Source organism: Fringilla coelebs (genome assembly GCF_963513975.1).
Source record: "Fringilla coelebs genome assembly, chromosome: 10".
Lineage (NCBI taxonomy): Eukaryota > Metazoa > Chordata > Aves > Passeriformes > Fringillidae > Fringilla > Fringilla coelebs.
Genome location: NC_140036.1, coordinates 6,753,049 through 6,769,535, shown reverse-complemented (window position 1 = coordinate 6,769,535; position 16,487 = coordinate 6,753,049). Strand labels below are relative to the sequence as shown.

Below are 16,487 nucleotides of genomic sequence, written 5' to 3'. Positions count from 1 at the left end.
AAAGCCAGCAGACTGACCACTAAAAATTCCAGCAGGTTCCAGCTAAAATGTGACTGTGGCTTACCAGTGACTTCGCAAAAGTCTGTTTTACCAGTGGGAAGGAGAATATTCTTATGTTAGGGGGGATAATGCTGTTTCTTTGTTCCTGCTGCTACAGTCTGACAGTAGAACAACATCTGGTACTCTGTGGCTTCTTTGCCTCTACCTCTGAAAATGGCTGTGTCTGCGGAACTTGCCTCCAATAAGAGGACCCTTCTTGCACAGGTAATTGGCAGTTGGCATTTTTTCATTAAGAAAAATTATCTTTGTGCTGCAGGAGCAGAGTTTTGTAAACAAGTAGTCTGTTACTCTGAGGATCCTAGTGTTGGCTGGGTTACTGCTGACACCAGTCACGGAGAGACTGCAAGTTTGTGTAGGGGTCACATGTTGAATTTGCCCCTGTGAGAGTGGAGAGAATGACAGTAAGGTAGAGCTGTGTGCTGGGACACCAGCTTGAAGCAAGGAGAACACCTGTGCTGAAGGATGCCTCTGCTGGCTGTGGCAATAAAGAGCTCTGCTCCTGCTTTCTCCAGGTAGTGTATAATGCAGTAACCTCAGGTGTGTGGTTTTAGCAGGCCGTGCCCTTCAGGGGCTTGGGTTTGGTTTGGTGGCTTTTTGGGGTTTTTTTTTCAGTTTTAATTAATTTCCTGAAAGCCAGGACCATACGGCCATAGTGGCAGATGAAACACTGTGAAAAATAATTGAACTGTGTTGAGCTGTTCAGAGCCAGAGTCTGTTTGGCCTGGGAGGTTCAGGGGTTAGAAGGGATTCTTTTTTTCATCCCCCAGCTTTTTTTTTGCAGTTCTGGTACTACAGTCCAGTCCTACTTTTTTATGGGGGTTGCTGGGGGTTACTTCTACATACTAAGAGGCATAAAACAGACTGAGGGTAACGTGGGTTTTTTAAATCAGAGTTTCTGTGCACAAGCCCTCACACAGCACTAGGACACTGACCAGAGACAATAGAGTGAAAATTAGTGACAAATAAGGACATGCACAAAAAACGTCCCAAACCATGATTTAAGATCCAAAACAAGACAATGGAAACAAACACTTCAGTTGTCCCTGCTTGCCACATGCACTTGCCTTATCTTTGAGCCCTCAGTTTTACCTCCCTTACCATGCTCAGCATTCTAAGGAACCTCACCTGGCCCTGGAACTTACCTTGTAAAAATTACCAGCCTTCCAAAAGGAGGCAAAGCCTGGCTTTCCCCCAAGGACATGCAGACACAACCTGACTGACTTAATAGAGAGGGTATTAACATTCCAATCCAAAAGCAAGATAGGAGAAGAGTGATAAAGGTATTTAAGGTCCCTATTATCAAAAAGCCAGCAGAAGACTGAGAAATACATACAGTTCTATTGCTCTTGACCTGAAAAAAACAACTTTATAATGGCTTGATGAACTCTGCTCCTCCTGCCAGACCCAGTGATGATAAAGAAAGCAAGCATTTAGGTGTGGTGTTTATGGTGAGATTGGAAGTATTACCTGCCAGGGGAAATGTCCACAATGACACAGTGCTCCTCCTGGTACCCTGGAGTCATAGTGCTCCGGAGCAGAGCAGATGTTTGTTTGTCTGGGTGGTTTGAGGGGTGGGCTGAGGCATGTCCAAACCACCTCCCCAGTCCCAGGTTGACCAGCCCCTGTTCCCTTCTGGCCAGAGCCCTCCCATCACTGGTTTTGCCCCTTTGCATTTCCCCCATTTCCTTCCCACCTGGCTGCAGGTGCTGTGGTCTCATTCTGCCTCACAGGACCCTGGCTCAGCTCACCCTGGGCAGCCAGGGCTCCCTTGAGCCTGCCAGGCCTGGTGGTCTCCTCCAGGGCCTCACAGTGCTCAGAGACAGCCAGCTCTTGTCCTGCAGTGTTGTCATCCTATTGCAGGGGTTCCATACTGTTGTCTCCTTATGACAAAGGTTTCATACCTTCTTGGTGTTTCTCGTGGGCAGCTCCTCAGAGCACTGACGCTTTCTTCTTCACAAAGCAGCCAACTGACCCCAGTTCCCTTCTCAACCAGCCAGCCCACTCTTTTATAGCACCCTTCTTCTCCTTGGTTACAGCTGTGGCCTGTTAAAATCAGGCCTGTTCCTGATCTTTGATAATTGGCCCAGCTGCAACTCCTTAGTGGTAAGATTACTTTCTACACTATCTTTATTTTCTTATATTATATCCCTCTACATGCAGCACTGTCCCACAGTGGCTTCTGGATCACAGAACCCACCAGTGTTTTGTTCCAGCTGAAAACATCTCCTGCCTCCCCATTTGTCCAGTGTCACCCTTTGTGCACATGCTTTGTCCAAAAGTAGCCTTTAAAATCTCCTTTTCCCTAGCATCACCCTGTTCCAGCTCTAACTGTGCCCTCTGTGCTCCCATTCCATTTGGGCACAACATCCCTGTGCTCCCATTGTCCCCTCCAGAGCCATTTCGGCCCCAGCTGCTGTTCCTCCAGAGCCCACCTGGCTTTGACCAGGCCACAGGGAAATGGTGCTGGAGGGAAGAATGACAGAAACAAAGACCTGGGCTTAGGATAGGTGGTGTCATGTTGAACTCAACACAGTGCTTTTCCTGTCCAAGGATGGTACTCAACCTTCCAGTAAGAGCCCAGGAACAACTCTGACATCGTGATGTTGAGCCCGTTGGCCACCAGTTGAGGTGTGCAGAGCTCACTGCCCAGACACCGGCCCATGGCTGTGCCTTCTCTGAGTCAGCAGCCTCAGCCAGGAGCAGCCTGCCCAGGACAGAATGCAAGCCCAGCACTCCCTTCCTGCCTGCCTTAACAACCAGTTTTATTTATACCGGACTGTAACAACCAAGATTATTTACATCTCACTGCTGACTTTCCCCGACTTCTCCTAAAATCAGGTTTCTGTTTTCTCCTGTGAATGGAAGATCTCCTTAGCCTCTTCCAGCGAACAGTTTCCTCATTGCATTCTCCCTCCAGGTTCTCTGGACAAATCTCTTCTAGTAAGTGGCTGGATTTATGGACTCACAGCACCTCATAGGATTTGTCTTTTCTCATAAACACTAGAAGAGCAAAACTGAACAGTTTGTACAGGAAGACAAAGCAGCAGCACTGTTACAGTGACAGACAGGTAGTCAGTAGCATGGTAAATAGGGGGAGTGGAAATTTACACAAACAGCCCAAAGGACAGTAAAATTAGCCTGTGTTCCAGCAAGAGATACCAGTAGTTTAAGCTTGCTTTCAGTGAATGAAAGCCACTACTGAGACCTGTAGGTAAGTGCAGAAATAATTTTTTATTCCACAAGACTCTTTGAGTATTGCAGCTTCTTCAGTGGAGGATGGTTGTATTTTTCTGCTTAATCACCTTGATTCCCAGCAATTATTAGTCTGGTATTTGGAGACCCAGAGTTTTCCAGGTGCTACTGTGGCCACAACAGGACAGACACCAATCCTCCATTAAGAGAAATATTGAAATGTCAGTTTTAGTTCATCTCAGCTTCACTTCACTGTACTTCACAGGACCTGCCCTCCTCCTGTGATGCCTGAAGTTACTGCCGTCAGTAAACTAAGGAAGGAATGGCTGAATGAGGCAATATGGCAGTAAGGTCCTGCCCATACACCCCCTGCTGCTTCTGAAGGTTTTGTTAAATCTCAGAAGTGTAGCCCAATATCCAAAGCCCACCCAGCAGATGCTGGGAGAGGTTGCTGCTACCAGTGTTCTAAGGTGAAAGCTTAGGCTGTAATCCCCACAAAGCACACAAAAATCCACATACAATGCAATTAACAGTGCTCCATTTTCCAAGTCATGGGGCAGTGCCCTTGGACAAAAAAATCCCAGCTTTGAGATGGACTGTGAAAACACACATTTCTTTGTAGTTGCAGGAACAGTACCTACAGCAATGCCTGAAATCCTAGAATTACATTAAATTGCCTCATTTCTAGGCAATTAATAACAGCCCACAAAAATTCTTAATAGAGAAAGGCTTTGGACAGATCCTGCTGTCTGGTAACAGAGAAAATGTCTTTCATGTACATGAGTGAAATTTCCCTTCACCACACCTTGTGTTCTGGAGTCACCTCAGAGGATTTACCTACTCTTAAGTAAGTGTCCCACACAAAGGCGATGCCTGTGGTGAGCCTTCTGGTGTGTAGATACACTGCCAGCTCTGCTCTTCTTCCTCTGCAAGGACAGCCACAATGATCCCCAAGATCCTGTATACTCCTGTGCCTGTTCCACAGCTCTCTGAAGCCACTTCCAAACCTCCTGTAGTGCAGTCAACACAAAAGGTCCAAGAACACAGGTTGAGAGCATCTCCTTTTAGCTTCTCAAACTGGAAGTTTGGAAAGCTAAACTTTGCCATACAAAAATGACTATGGTTTTGGATTCAGTATCACAAGGAGAATATTTTTCAACAGGAGAATGGGCTAAGTAGAAAGCTAAGCTATATATTTCTCTTCAATATATATATGAATAGTAGTTTTTTCTTGTGCATTTCAGAAAGTGTTTCTTCAACCTACAGGACTTTGTGTGCAGAACAGGAATGTAGTTTCAGTTTAAATGCTGAAATTGCCACTGTGACACAAATTAAAAAGGTAACTCAGAAGTACTACCTGAATATGAAAACATGCAGCTGCTGTTGATACAGCACATCAGCAGGAGAAATACCCCAAGTAAGGAGCTGCTCTCCATGTCAGTGAGCATTCAGAACACTCTGACTTCCTTCAGAGGGAAAAGAAGAATCAAATTAGTCTGTTGACATGAAACCAGCTATCAACAAAGATGAAGTAGAAGCAAGAGGACAAGAGCAGGGGTGAAGAAATCAGAATCTCCCCAGTTCATTCTGACCTCATGTCCCTTGTTTCTCCAAGCCACCTCAGCAGGAATTCCCACAGGCAGAGGCTGAGCCAACCCAGGCTGTGGTGCAGGGTCTGGGCCAGAGTCCCTATGGAAAAGCCATGGGGAGCACAGGAGTGCAGGAGCCAGACTCCAGAGGAGCAGATGCCACTCACACCCCAGTCCTCCCTATGCTGGCTCTTGTGCCAAGGGCAGATGCACAACCAGCCATGAGCTCCAGCACTCCCAGCAGCCACTGTGCAATTCCTGATGGTCTTGGCAAGTAAAATCATCCACACCAACCCCAGCCAGGCACTAATCACCATGTACCTGGGAGTCACAGGTACAAGACAAGTTTGGATTTCTTGGCATTACCATCCCACGCTGAATGATTTACCAGGATTCAGCAGCACGTACCCCTCTGCTTCCTGCAGAATGCTTTCAAAAACACAGGATCCAGAGTGAGTTCACCCACACAGAACCATGCAATTATACTCACTTTTTTCTTTAGTTTTTTAGAGGAAGACACCAGGAACAGCCATGCGGTCAAGAGGTTGGATGTACACCAGGGACAGCCATGAGGTCAAGAGATTGATCATTAACTCTTCACAAATATTGACAGAGGTGAGACAACCTGGATTCTATGAAACACATTAGAAAACCAAAAGCAGAAGAAAATTGCATGTCTGTTTCCACACATATACACAGCTGCACTAAAAAGTGAATCAAAATGTCTTTAAAAATATCCCTCAGTAATAAAAGCCACCTTTTGCAACAACTTTCTTCAGGAAAATATGAAAATTTTGAGAGCAGATTTCTGACATTCCATCACCTTCCAGCAGGTAAGACCAACCCACCTGGAAAATACACAAGCTGCTCTGTAAACCTCTGCTGAAATATGCAGAGCTGGGAATGTGCAGGAGGATTCACAGCAGTCACCTGCAGGCAAGCAAATATTGCCCTGTCACAGCCACTGCCACTCCAACATTGCAATTTCTGCAGTTACTCAGACCTGTTTTACTGCCTTTGAACACATTTGTGCAAGTCAGTGTTACAGGTTCCCTCTTCCCAGTGCAGGCCTGGTGGGAAGGCTGCTGTTCAAAGCATTATTCTTTAACATTTTTCCATCCCTAAATTCTGTCCCAAGGCAAAAAGAGGAGAGGAGAGGAGAGAGACAGAGCCAGCAAGTGACACAGAAGCCCTTGGCTAGACTGCTACTTCTTCAGTGCATGACTCAAAATCCTCACTTGGGTAATAAACACAGAGGCAGCTTCTGAAGGAACAAATTTAAGAGGTATTAAACCTCCTTGCTGATATCATATTAAATTTCTTAAACTCTAATAAAATTTCATTATACCTGGGAGGTTTTTGTTTAACAATCTCGTCACAAGAGCAGGCTGAAGTTCTTCACTGATCCAAACATGCATCCAAGCCCATCGAGATGTTGGAAATGCATCACTACAGCAGAGACAGTTCTCCTTTTTCTTCCTATAAGATTATGTTCAACAAGTCTCAAGTACTAAGATTAGAAACAAGTATAAATTGTGATATTAAACTTCCTTGGACTATTGCTACTTCCTATGGACTTACTGATGCTCTATGTCTTTATTTTGTTTCCTGATATACACACAGACAGAGACACAAACAATCATGTATTTATTAGTAAAAGTATCAGCAATGCTAACACAGCCTGCAGCCCACTGCATCCACCAGAACAGGAATGAACAGAAGTGTTTGCTTACTTGTTAATTAGAAGAGAATTACAGACTTCATGATAAATAGAGCCTGCAAAAGCTTGGAATTAAAGTGGGTTTTGTTTTGGTTTTTTGTTTGTTTTGGTTTTGGTGTTTGTTTGTTTATCTGGGGTTTTTGGGAATAACACTAAAGAAAGTTCCCATTCTCTTTTAAGGAAGTTTGGGAGGGTAAAATCTGGCATCAAGTGTGCAAAGAATGGAAAATACAGGTAAGTTCCAGCCACCTGCTGAATCAACAATTTGTGAACACTGGAGTAAGGTGTGAAGAACTGGAGGGAGTAATGATGTAATAAAAATTTCACTGGGTTGAAAGAAAAATTATACAAGTACCGAGCAAACCAAAAGAGTTACTGTGGGTAATACCTTGCAGTACAGCTGAAATGACAGAACTGCATCTCTGCAGGGTTATTTGCAAAACACTTCTGTGTTCCCTCCTGTCTCCACCCCAACCACTTCAGACATTTTACACAATTGACATTTTTATTTCAAAGATGGAATTGTCTGACTGTGGACAACCTTATTTTCTACAATGCTGTATGTACAGCATCTCAGCTAACAGAGGATATTTTCTTGCCTGTAAGGATGAAGTAGGACCATGCCACAAATAAACAACATAACCTGCAACAAACCAATGTAAATGAGAAAAAAAAGTAGGAAAAAAAAAAAAAGATACCAAGGAAAACAGCACACAAGGTTAACACATACTCAATATTTAATACTGAAGATCTGACAGTACATTATAGTGCATACTGTCACTAGCACAGAGTCACAACCTTCCAGACTCTGGATCAGAATCAACCCTTCAAAGGAGCTGACATATCTATGTGGTGCTGGATCCACTCAAGGTACTGACTAACTTTGGTGTACACTCCAAATTTCTCCCTTCTTCCACAGCCTTCACCCCAGCTCACCAGCCCTACCAAAAACCAAGTATCCTTGTATCTAGTGAACAAAGGGCCCCCGCTGTCCCCACGGCAGGAATCTTTCCTGTCTCCCACGCTGCCAGCACACAGCATGTTGTCAGAGATCTGGGAGCTCATGGCCTGGGCACACACATTGCGGGGCACGATGGGGATTTCGATGTACCTGAGGGAAGCAGCATAGGTGAGGTTACGCTCGCTCATGGTGCCCCAGCCCGTCACCACCGCCTGCTTCCCACTCTTCATCAACTCCTGCTCTGCCAGGTTGCGGGTGGGAAGGCAGATTGGGAGCGCATATTTGTAATACATCACATGCTCAGCCAAGTGCAGCATGGCAATATCATTATCTGAGGTCGTCTTGGTGTAATTTTCGTGGGTCACCCATTTATCAATCCAAATGGTTTGCTCATCTGTCTCAGGATGGAAACGGAATTTACCTGGAAGAGCAAACAAGACAACAGATGCTGTCAAAGCTTCCTTTACTGTGAAGCCCAAAGCATCTGGAATACACTGGGTGTTATGACTGCACTCCATGTTTTTACTTCACTACGTCATAAGTTAGCAGTGTTCTTACAGATGGACAAATCTCTAAACTTTTCATATTTACAGAAATCATTAATACCCATACAGCTCTAGAGCTCTGGTTATCAGCTGAGAAACCAAATTGCCCTGTTCATATTTCAGTGCACTTGTGCAATGTGAGTCAGGAGGAAAACAACCTTCTTGGAGCCAGCATTCAAAGCTCGGAGAGCAACCACACCACAAAACAGGACATTTACAACAGGACATGAGCTTTATGCCGCATAGCCAGGGCCTGAACGGCTGAATGTCAGCATTTGTAAGATAAAGTTGACTGACAGGTAAGATTATTCCTTTCTGAAATCTTACATCTGTATTTTAAGGAATTTTTCACTGCTTAAGACTCCTCGGTTGCTATTTGTGCTACATGATCATGGCTACTTCATGGGCCAAGCAGCTATGGAACAGCAAGCAAGAATCTATGTTGAAAAGGGCCAGAAACGCAAGAAGGCATTTGCGACACATTGCAATAGGAAAGGCAGAGCTAGGTTTTCTGGCAGGCCAATGAGGTCTTGTAGGTTTTTTTCTGTAAGGAGCGTCTCCAAGTATAGGGACTTACAAGCCACTGTAGTTACAGAAATACTCTCAAAAGATCTCTTAACCCAGCTTTGGATCTTTGTCTTCCAGACCATCTCAGTCTCTCTTCTTGCTCCTCTGCAGACAGACAATGGACAGTTCACACGTGGCTAGAGCAGACAGCTGAGACTGCTCTGATGTCTTGTACTGAGTGGCACCAGCCCCTGATGGATTTGCTAGTACTGAGCCAACAATCACAACTCAGGTTTTCTCTCCCATCACAATCCCTCTTCTTTGCAGTGACAGTGTTCGCAGTACCCCTGAGGCAGCCTGAAGCCACTGTGGCTGGGGGCTGGCTGGCAGAGCTTTATTCCTGCCCTCACAGATACAAACTCTGCTTTAGGTCTCAGAAATAACTCTGGACTCAAGCACTGTCAGACCATCTCCTCTGAGGGAGGCAGAGAGGCTGTGCAGGAACATGCTTGCTGTGGGGCCACACACTGGCCACCAACCAATGGGTGGCACCATTTGCACTGCAGTGACAGACTCCCTCACCCCCGGGGGGACACACTTTGACTTCTGGTGGGTTATCCACCCCCAGAGTTTTAAATTCCAAAAATCCTGGATGTACACCTGGAGGTACTGAACCCAGAGGCTGCGGAAATGCATTGAGTTCCTTCTACACAATAAGGACCATCATAATCTTGCTGCTGGCACAAAAATATTAACTGTGAAGGCAGAAACATGGTTTTGAATTGAATCATTACATCCATCTATCTGTTCTATCTTCTTGGAGTTCTGAACACACTTCTGGATGCTCTTAGGCTGGCGATGCAGGAACAAGAGCCACAGACAGGAATATTGTGTTATTCAAATCCATCTTCCAAAACTTCATCTACTCAGAGAACTAACTTTCCATTTCAGACACTAAAAAGCCACATGAGCACTGCTACAAGACTTCTCCCCAAGCTGAGTGTAAACTCAGATGCAAGTTTCCCCTCCAGTTTTGCTCCTGTCGATGGCAAGCTGCAGTGAGACAAGTCCAGAAGGGTGTGGGGTATCCCAGCCTGACAGACACAGGTTGAGTAGCACCCGTGCAGGCTCAGTATCAACACTTTCCTGGCTGTCCGCATGGACATGGCAATGTCTTCATCCAAAACTCTCCTCCTCGGTGCTCACAGATGTCTCCAGGTTTTTCTGATGAGAACTGCTTTTGTGGTGACAGATGTCTCTGTGAAAAGGTGAATATTCTGGCACTAAGAGGACCCAAGAATACATCACACACTTTTCAATTCATTCTTTATGCTGAATGTACGTAATCTTATTGTCTCTGCTCTCCAGCAACTGCACATCCATAGTGTGTATGGAACACACACACAGACATCTATTTTTAAGGCTATATACACAGACAATATATTGGCAGGACTCTCCAAAAACACTGGGAATAATCTATCCTTTTTACTAATGGAAAGCAAGCAGTTGAGCTGTTATGCCTCAGCACCAACGCTAGATAGAAAAAATTGCTAAAAAAAATCTAAGTGTGAAAGAAACACTAATTACCTTTGTCTGTTAATTCAGGAGAAGCACTTACTTGACATAGTGACATTTTCTCATGCTCCAGGGCAGCAGAGCAGGTAAAGGCAGTGTTGTCATTCTGCAGCACCTCTCCAGTGAAACATTCTTAAGTAACAGTGTTTAAATACATGAAAAGGCAGGAAGAGACCCTGTGACATTCTCCTTCTGGGATTAAGATTTTTTTCAGTATTTGGATGGTCTTAAATATTTTCATGACCAGAAAAACACAGGCAGAAGAGACCAAGACTTTCTACTTTACAGAGCAGCAGCAGTGCTCAGTAGACATCAGCTCACTTCCAGAGTAAGGCTCAAATAGCTCAAATGAAATCAGATTTTTACTAAACTTTGTTCTAAGCTAAGGTCCATATTAAATAGTGCCTAGACAGACCACTCCTACAGCCAAGGACTCTTGTCTTCAGAACCTGCCAGTCTTTTCCCTGAGATGATAAATGTTAGGAAATAAACAGTTACATTTAAAACACACAGGGATAGGTGATTTTCCATACCAAGTTTAACTCTGAACCCCTTTTGTTCCTCAAGGCAGTGTGCTGCTGTTAGGACCCAAGCTGGATGGATGAGAACACCCCCACACAGAAACATCCCTTTGGTATTTTGCAGCATAATCTGAAACAAGACAAGGGAAGTGTGACACTGCAGGGAGCACAGCTCACAGAATACTGTACTCATTCTTCTTGGGTGCTGCCAAATACCCAGACTTATCAAGCACCAAAGCATGCAATATTCACTGAAGCCAAAGCTCTACAGGGGAACAAAAGCTCTATAAATCGAGTCTCTGTGAAATACCTACAAAAAGGTTTTGAATGTCCTTCCTGAATGAGGGCTGGCTTCATCCAAATCAGCATGGGGCGATGCTGGTCACTGAAAAGAAGCACTTTGTACTCAAAGCTTTGAAATACAGAGCACAAAAAGGGTGTGACCCACACCAGATACCATGCATCATCTCAGGCTGCAGCTCACATGCTGTGGTGTAAAAGGCCCTTTAATATCAAAGGGAATCAGGCCCTTATTATTTGCATTCATTAGTTCCATGGTAAGCTCTGTGAGGTCTCCCTTTTCTTTTTGATAAGCCAACCTGCCAGGGCATATTTTGCTGATTAAGTCTGCTAGCTTGAATTTATGACACACAAGGCTTATAAGAAAGGGCAGGAAGATCATCTCCCACTGGAAGGCTGCTGCAGGAGCTGAAGCACACATCACACACCATGATGGAGCAGGTGAGTGCCATCACCATCCTCTCTCTTGGCAGTGTTGGCACAGTAAGGTCAAAAACTTGGCAACAGCACCAAGGTCAAGAATCCTCACAGACACTAATTTTTTCCTGCTACTCCAACCTTTGGGATGCTTTTGAAAAAGCAAAGGGAATCTTAACTTCATATGGCACCATCAGTAACAAGGCAAGAGCCTTTCTGGAGCAGAGAGGGAGGCAGAGCAGTTCAGGAAGAGCCTGAACTATTCGTGGCAAAGAATCCCTTTCTCCTTACCTGCCAAGGGCTGCCTCCCCTTCTTCCAACTGTTCCATTAATGAGCCGAATATTGAAGTCTGCTTTGGCTTCAATGTATTCTGACTTCACTCTTCCACAGGGGAACTCCACTGCAGAAGAGGCAGAGAATTCACTAGCAAAGCCCAGGTCACCCAATCCTCTTTTTAGAGGATTTCCTTTGTCTAACCTAGGCAATATTGTTCAGAGGCTTCATGGAAGTCCCTCAGTGCTTGGCAGAGGAGAAAATCTCCTGATTCCCCTTTATGTATCCATGAGACAAACATGGATAAAGGGCCATAAAATGGGTATGGAGCTAGGAAATGCAGGCAGAGTTACTCTTCATGGAATAGATGTTTTGAAAATGAGTACAAAGTGCACTGCAGACAAATCTCCCCTAAAACTCTTTCACATCAGTCTGAACAATCCTCTTCCAAAGCTGCACTACAAACATCCTGCTCTTACCTACAGGCTCACACGTGATGTGGTCATCCCTGAGCTGATACCCCGATGCGCAGCTGCACGAGCGATGCTGTCTGGCAGGGTCCTCCCTGCAGAAATGTTCACAGCCCCCATTGTCCATGGAACAGTTGCTGTATTTGACCTCTGTGGGAAAAACAAACAGCAAGAGAAACGTGGACTTGGGAAGTCAGAGTCACAGAAAGGTAAGGTGGCAAAGTGACATAGTGCTTCAAGGGGTAACAGCTGTCAATGGATTTGGAATGACAGTTGTGGGCTTCAGTAACACTCAGGCCCCTAGACAGCAAACAGACCTAGGTCCAGAATCAGGGAGTGGGGAGATGGAGGAAACAGATTACTGTAGACTGGAGAAGAGAAAATGCCCTGTCATTATGTGCCAAGACCCTCAGTGAAAGCTGCTGATGATACATGACATACAATGCTCATCCCTAAATATGCTATGCAGCTTTTGTCCAAGGAGGGAGCTGTCACAGTAATAAAATATTCACAATGGATTGGGTTTTCCCCGTATTAAAAAACCCCACCATAATCCCCAATTCTAAAGTAAACCCCTGCTTCACAGAGTTATTTCCAGTATTGTCCAAAATTTAGAGATCTCATGCCTTTAAAATTATCCTATGGCAATACAAAGTTAATTTTGCTTTAGATAAGCACAGATAAACCTCTTACTACATCAAGAAGCAAGAGAGAAATTACATTAGTAAAGAAAGTAGTAAAGAAAGAATATGCCATGCAATAACTGAAGTGTCCATCCCTGTCACAAAGGATGTTATTTTATAGTGGATTAAATGCAGTGTTACCATAACTGCACAAAAGCCCCTCCCAGCCTTTGTTACAGATGCAGGAAAATTTTCCAATATCGTCCTTGCAGGTCCCGTTGGAACAAGGATTTGGTATACACTGATCTCCATCTGAAATAGAGGTAGGAAAACTCAGTTGCTGAACCATACAGAGCTCACAGATCAAACATCAACACGAACAAACCCTCCCGGACTCCCAAATATCAGCCATGTTTCTGGCACTTAATGGTGACACCTCTGTGGCACTTGGCCAGACACAGGGTCATCTGTTTGGGTTCTCAATTACATCTGCAGAGTGAGTGGAGTGGGCAGAAGGGGAGAAAAGAGTAAAGCCTGAAGCAGGCAGGACAGCAGCAGGTTACTGCTGGACCACGTCAGGCATGGTTAGAGCATCAAAGCCTTTTTCACCAATTCCTTAACTCTGGGAAGATGACTGATGATAGGTACAGGTGCACCTCAAGTGTTTTAGGAAGGCTGATTGTATGATAGAACAGGAAAACATCCTCTGCACACGCCTTATGAGAGAGAATGAGAATTTGAATCAGTATATGACACATGGCAGGAGGAAGGCTGAGTATGAGTAACTCCTGAGGAAGCACAGAGAAGTGATTAGGAAAGTCTTTACTTACCTACATACTTGGTCCAAAAATTTTGCTGTGGAGAAACAAAACTTGTATTACAGCAAGAAAACCATTTTTTTGCAAGTGAGGGATTTTAAGTGTTTTGTGGTTTTGGCCAACAAAACACAGCACTTGGGTCAGTAACATCAGTCTCATTCTTCTTGGCAGTGTAGTGACTGGCACTATGAACCAAGAAAACCAGCCAATGATCCTCCTGTACTGTCTGTACTAAGCACAGACTCCTCTGCTCTGCTTGCAGGCTATTTTCTTGGCACTTATTGCCAGATAAGTCACCTGGGCTCACTTGACCCAGTCAGACATGGCATTCCAAGGACAGCCCCTCTCTCCTCTGGGATTTGAGGGACAGCAAGGACTGGGTAATCCTATGCTTTGAGCCTACTCCACTAAAAACAGCAACAGGGCGTACAACCCAACACAACAACTGAGTGCAGAAAGGGGCAGGAATCAGCAGACAGTAAACATAGTGTCCAATTCAAAATAGGAGTTTGGAGAAGGAGAGAAAGAAGACAGTGATAAGAGAAATGTTTGTCAGGCATAACTGGAGACTTGGGAGATACACTGAAAAGCAGCCAGGACTGATGAATGGACAACAAAAGGGAAAGACTGGGAAGGACTGGGAAAAACTTTGTAGCAGCAAGAATAGCCAGCAGGGTCAAGCAAGGATTGGAATTAACTGTCTAGGACCCAAACCTCACCAGGTGGGTCAGGTGGGACATGCTTGAGTAGTGAAGCTTTGTGGCCCATAGAGGGGTAACTTGACAATCACTGTAACACAGGGACACTCAAAACCATGCCTACACCTGAGGAGTCAGGAAAGATCCGTGTTCAGTGCTGACAGCATGATCTCCTGTGCCCTGGATTGCAATATTTTAAAAAAATCATTGATTGGCTAAGTTATCTTACCCTTAAAAACAAACCAACTTACTGTTTTTTCCCTGGTTTCAAATATCTCACTGGCCTCCTCAAAGTCACAGCGCTCTTCAATACACTCACGCTCCACAGAGCCTGGCTTGAGCTCCTCCAGGAAAGTGTTTGACCGCTTCTGGATTCTCAGGACTTGGTTTGCATCTTTACTGCTGTAAAATTCTGCAAGCAAAAAGGTGAGAGCAGAAGCAAAGAGCTAGCTGAAAACTCATGGTGGTGCTTCCTAAAGGACACTTATGAGAGCAAGAGCCTCTCCAGTACAGCAAGAGAGGCTGCCCTAGATACCATGTGCTGTCTGTCCTGTGCTGCAGAAGCAAGCTCCAGCCTCTGCCCTGTGGTACTCTGACATTTCATGGGGCTCAGCAGGGCTCTGACCAGGCAGCTGCCATGGCCCCAGCACTGTCAACCTCTGCTAAAGAAAGTCAAACCCCCCAAATGGGAATGATTCCAGCCCCTCCCTCTGACTAACAGAGGAGCAAGAAATGAAACTGCAGTGAATGGGAAAGGTTGAAGGACATCTCTCAAAAGAATGCTTACCTGAGGTGCAGCATCCCCAGGAAGAGCAGGCAGCCAGCAGCAGCCCCACAGAGAGGAGATTCCACATCCTGCAGCTGGAGTCACCTGAGGAGGAGAAGGCAGGGGTCAGGAAGAGCACATTGCCAAGTGACAAAAGACCCTGTTGCAGACAGTTCCCACCCAACCACGTCGCTCCCACCCAACCACGTCGCTCACTGGCTTTTCAGAAAGCTGCTTCTCTGCTGAATGCTCTGCTGTGCCCTGTCTCTGACTCCAGCTCTGGAGTGGCTGTTCACTAGGGTCCCTCCAGACTGTTTGTTTGTTCCCTTTAATACATCAACAGCTCTCCCAGGAAACTTCTGGCCTGTCCTGACACCCTCCCCTTGTCACTGGACAGTTTTTACAAGCTTCATGCTCCATTAAAGCAAGCTGTACTTCGAAATCTAAAGGATACAATACTTTTGAAGCACTTACTGCTGTATTCAGTGGGAATCAGTGTGATCTGTTCTTCCTCCACGAGCTCTGCTGGAACCTAGTTAATCCGTAACTTCAAATATTTACCCTCTGGAGTGACATGAAGCGCCTTCTTTTTAGTTGTTAAACAAACAGTGCTCAGGGAGAGCTTGACCATTTACTGGCATACAGGGGAAAAAGTAAAACAGCTGAGGCACCCACTCTGCCTTTCTCAAACCATTTTCTCCTTTTGATTCTCTAGTGAGCAGAAATGGTTATATATAATTTGCAAGTGTACATACCCAGGGCTGCTGCCTCTTGAGATTAACTGCCCTCTTCTCACAGCACACAATCAAACAAAAGAGACACATCTTGCCACTTTAAAGAGTCCTCTCACTTCATTTTCTCATCAAAGCTTCCACCACAAAATAGCAAAGGGAATTAACCCCCACTGACAGCCCTAAGCAGATACCAGATGCTTGTACCAGCATATTGCATCTTCTGGTGTCCTGGGTTAGCTCTCATCAGAACAAAGTATTCTACTGAATTCTGAACACTAAGCATTTAGAGAAAACCCCCAATCCTTCTAAGAAATTTTCTTGCATTGGAGGTGGTAGGAACCAGCATGTCCAAGTTCTCTGCAAACAGTGTCTGCAGCGGCACCTCTGTGAGCTGTGCAGAATTCCAGAATCACTCAGGTTGGAAAAAACCTCCAAGAGTCTAACCTGTAACCAAATCCCCACCTTGTCACCCAGCCCAGAGCACTGAGTGCCACATCCAGTCATTCCTTGAACACCTCCAGTAAGGGGAACTCCAAACCTGTCTGGGCAGCCCCTTCCATTGCCTAATGACTGTTTGCAGGGTTGAAGATGTTGAAGATGATGTTGAAGATATGGCATCTTCATGCAAATTACCTGTGCACCCAGGAGTCCTCAGGGACACACTGAGTGGGGCAGTAAGTTTTTTGCTATTAGCTTCTGCCACATTATTAAAAAAAA

The 16,487-nt window shown here is 45.1% G+C and overlaps 1 protein-coding gene across 1 annotated transcript; it reads right to left on the bottom strand.

The window, feature by feature from the left end:
• Positions 1-7,166: 7,166 nt before the first annotated feature.
• PROC (protein C, inactivator of coagulation factors Va and VIIIa) lies at positions 7,167-15,528 on the bottom strand. Its single transcript, XM_084212237.1, has 9 exons — positions 15,511-15,528; positions 15,058-15,141; positions 14,522-14,682; positions 13,585-13,609; positions 12,956-13,066; positions 12,141-12,281; positions 11,679-11,788; positions 10,683-10,800; positions 7,167-7,943 (listed from the first exon to the last, which is right to left on the bottom strand). Exons 2-9 carry the CDS (start codon positions 15,122-15,124, stop codon positions 7,381-7,383), a joined length of 1,296 nt encoding a protein of 431 aa, XP_084068363.1. The 5' UTR covers positions 15,125-15,141; positions 15,511-15,528; the 3' UTR covers positions 7,167-7,380.
• Between the last annotated feature and the right edge of the window lie 959 nt (positions 15,529-16,487).

What these genes read in the sequence shown, in the direction of transcription:
- PROC (XM_084212237.1), bottom strand. Translation starts at nt 15,124, where the DNA reads ATGTGGAATCTCCTCTCTGTGGGGCTGCTGCTGGCTGCCTGCTCTTCC. An exon ending in CTGGGGATGCTGCACCTCAG is followed by an intron (nt 14,683 to 15,057) that starts GTAAGCATTCTT and finishes TTTTGCTTGCAG; the next exon opens with AATTTTACAGCAGTAAAGAT. An exon ending in GGGGCTTTTGTGCAGTTATG is followed by an intron (nt 12,282 to 12,955) that starts GTAACACTGCAT and finishes TTTTTCCCACAG; the next exon opens with AGGTCAAATACAGCAACTGT.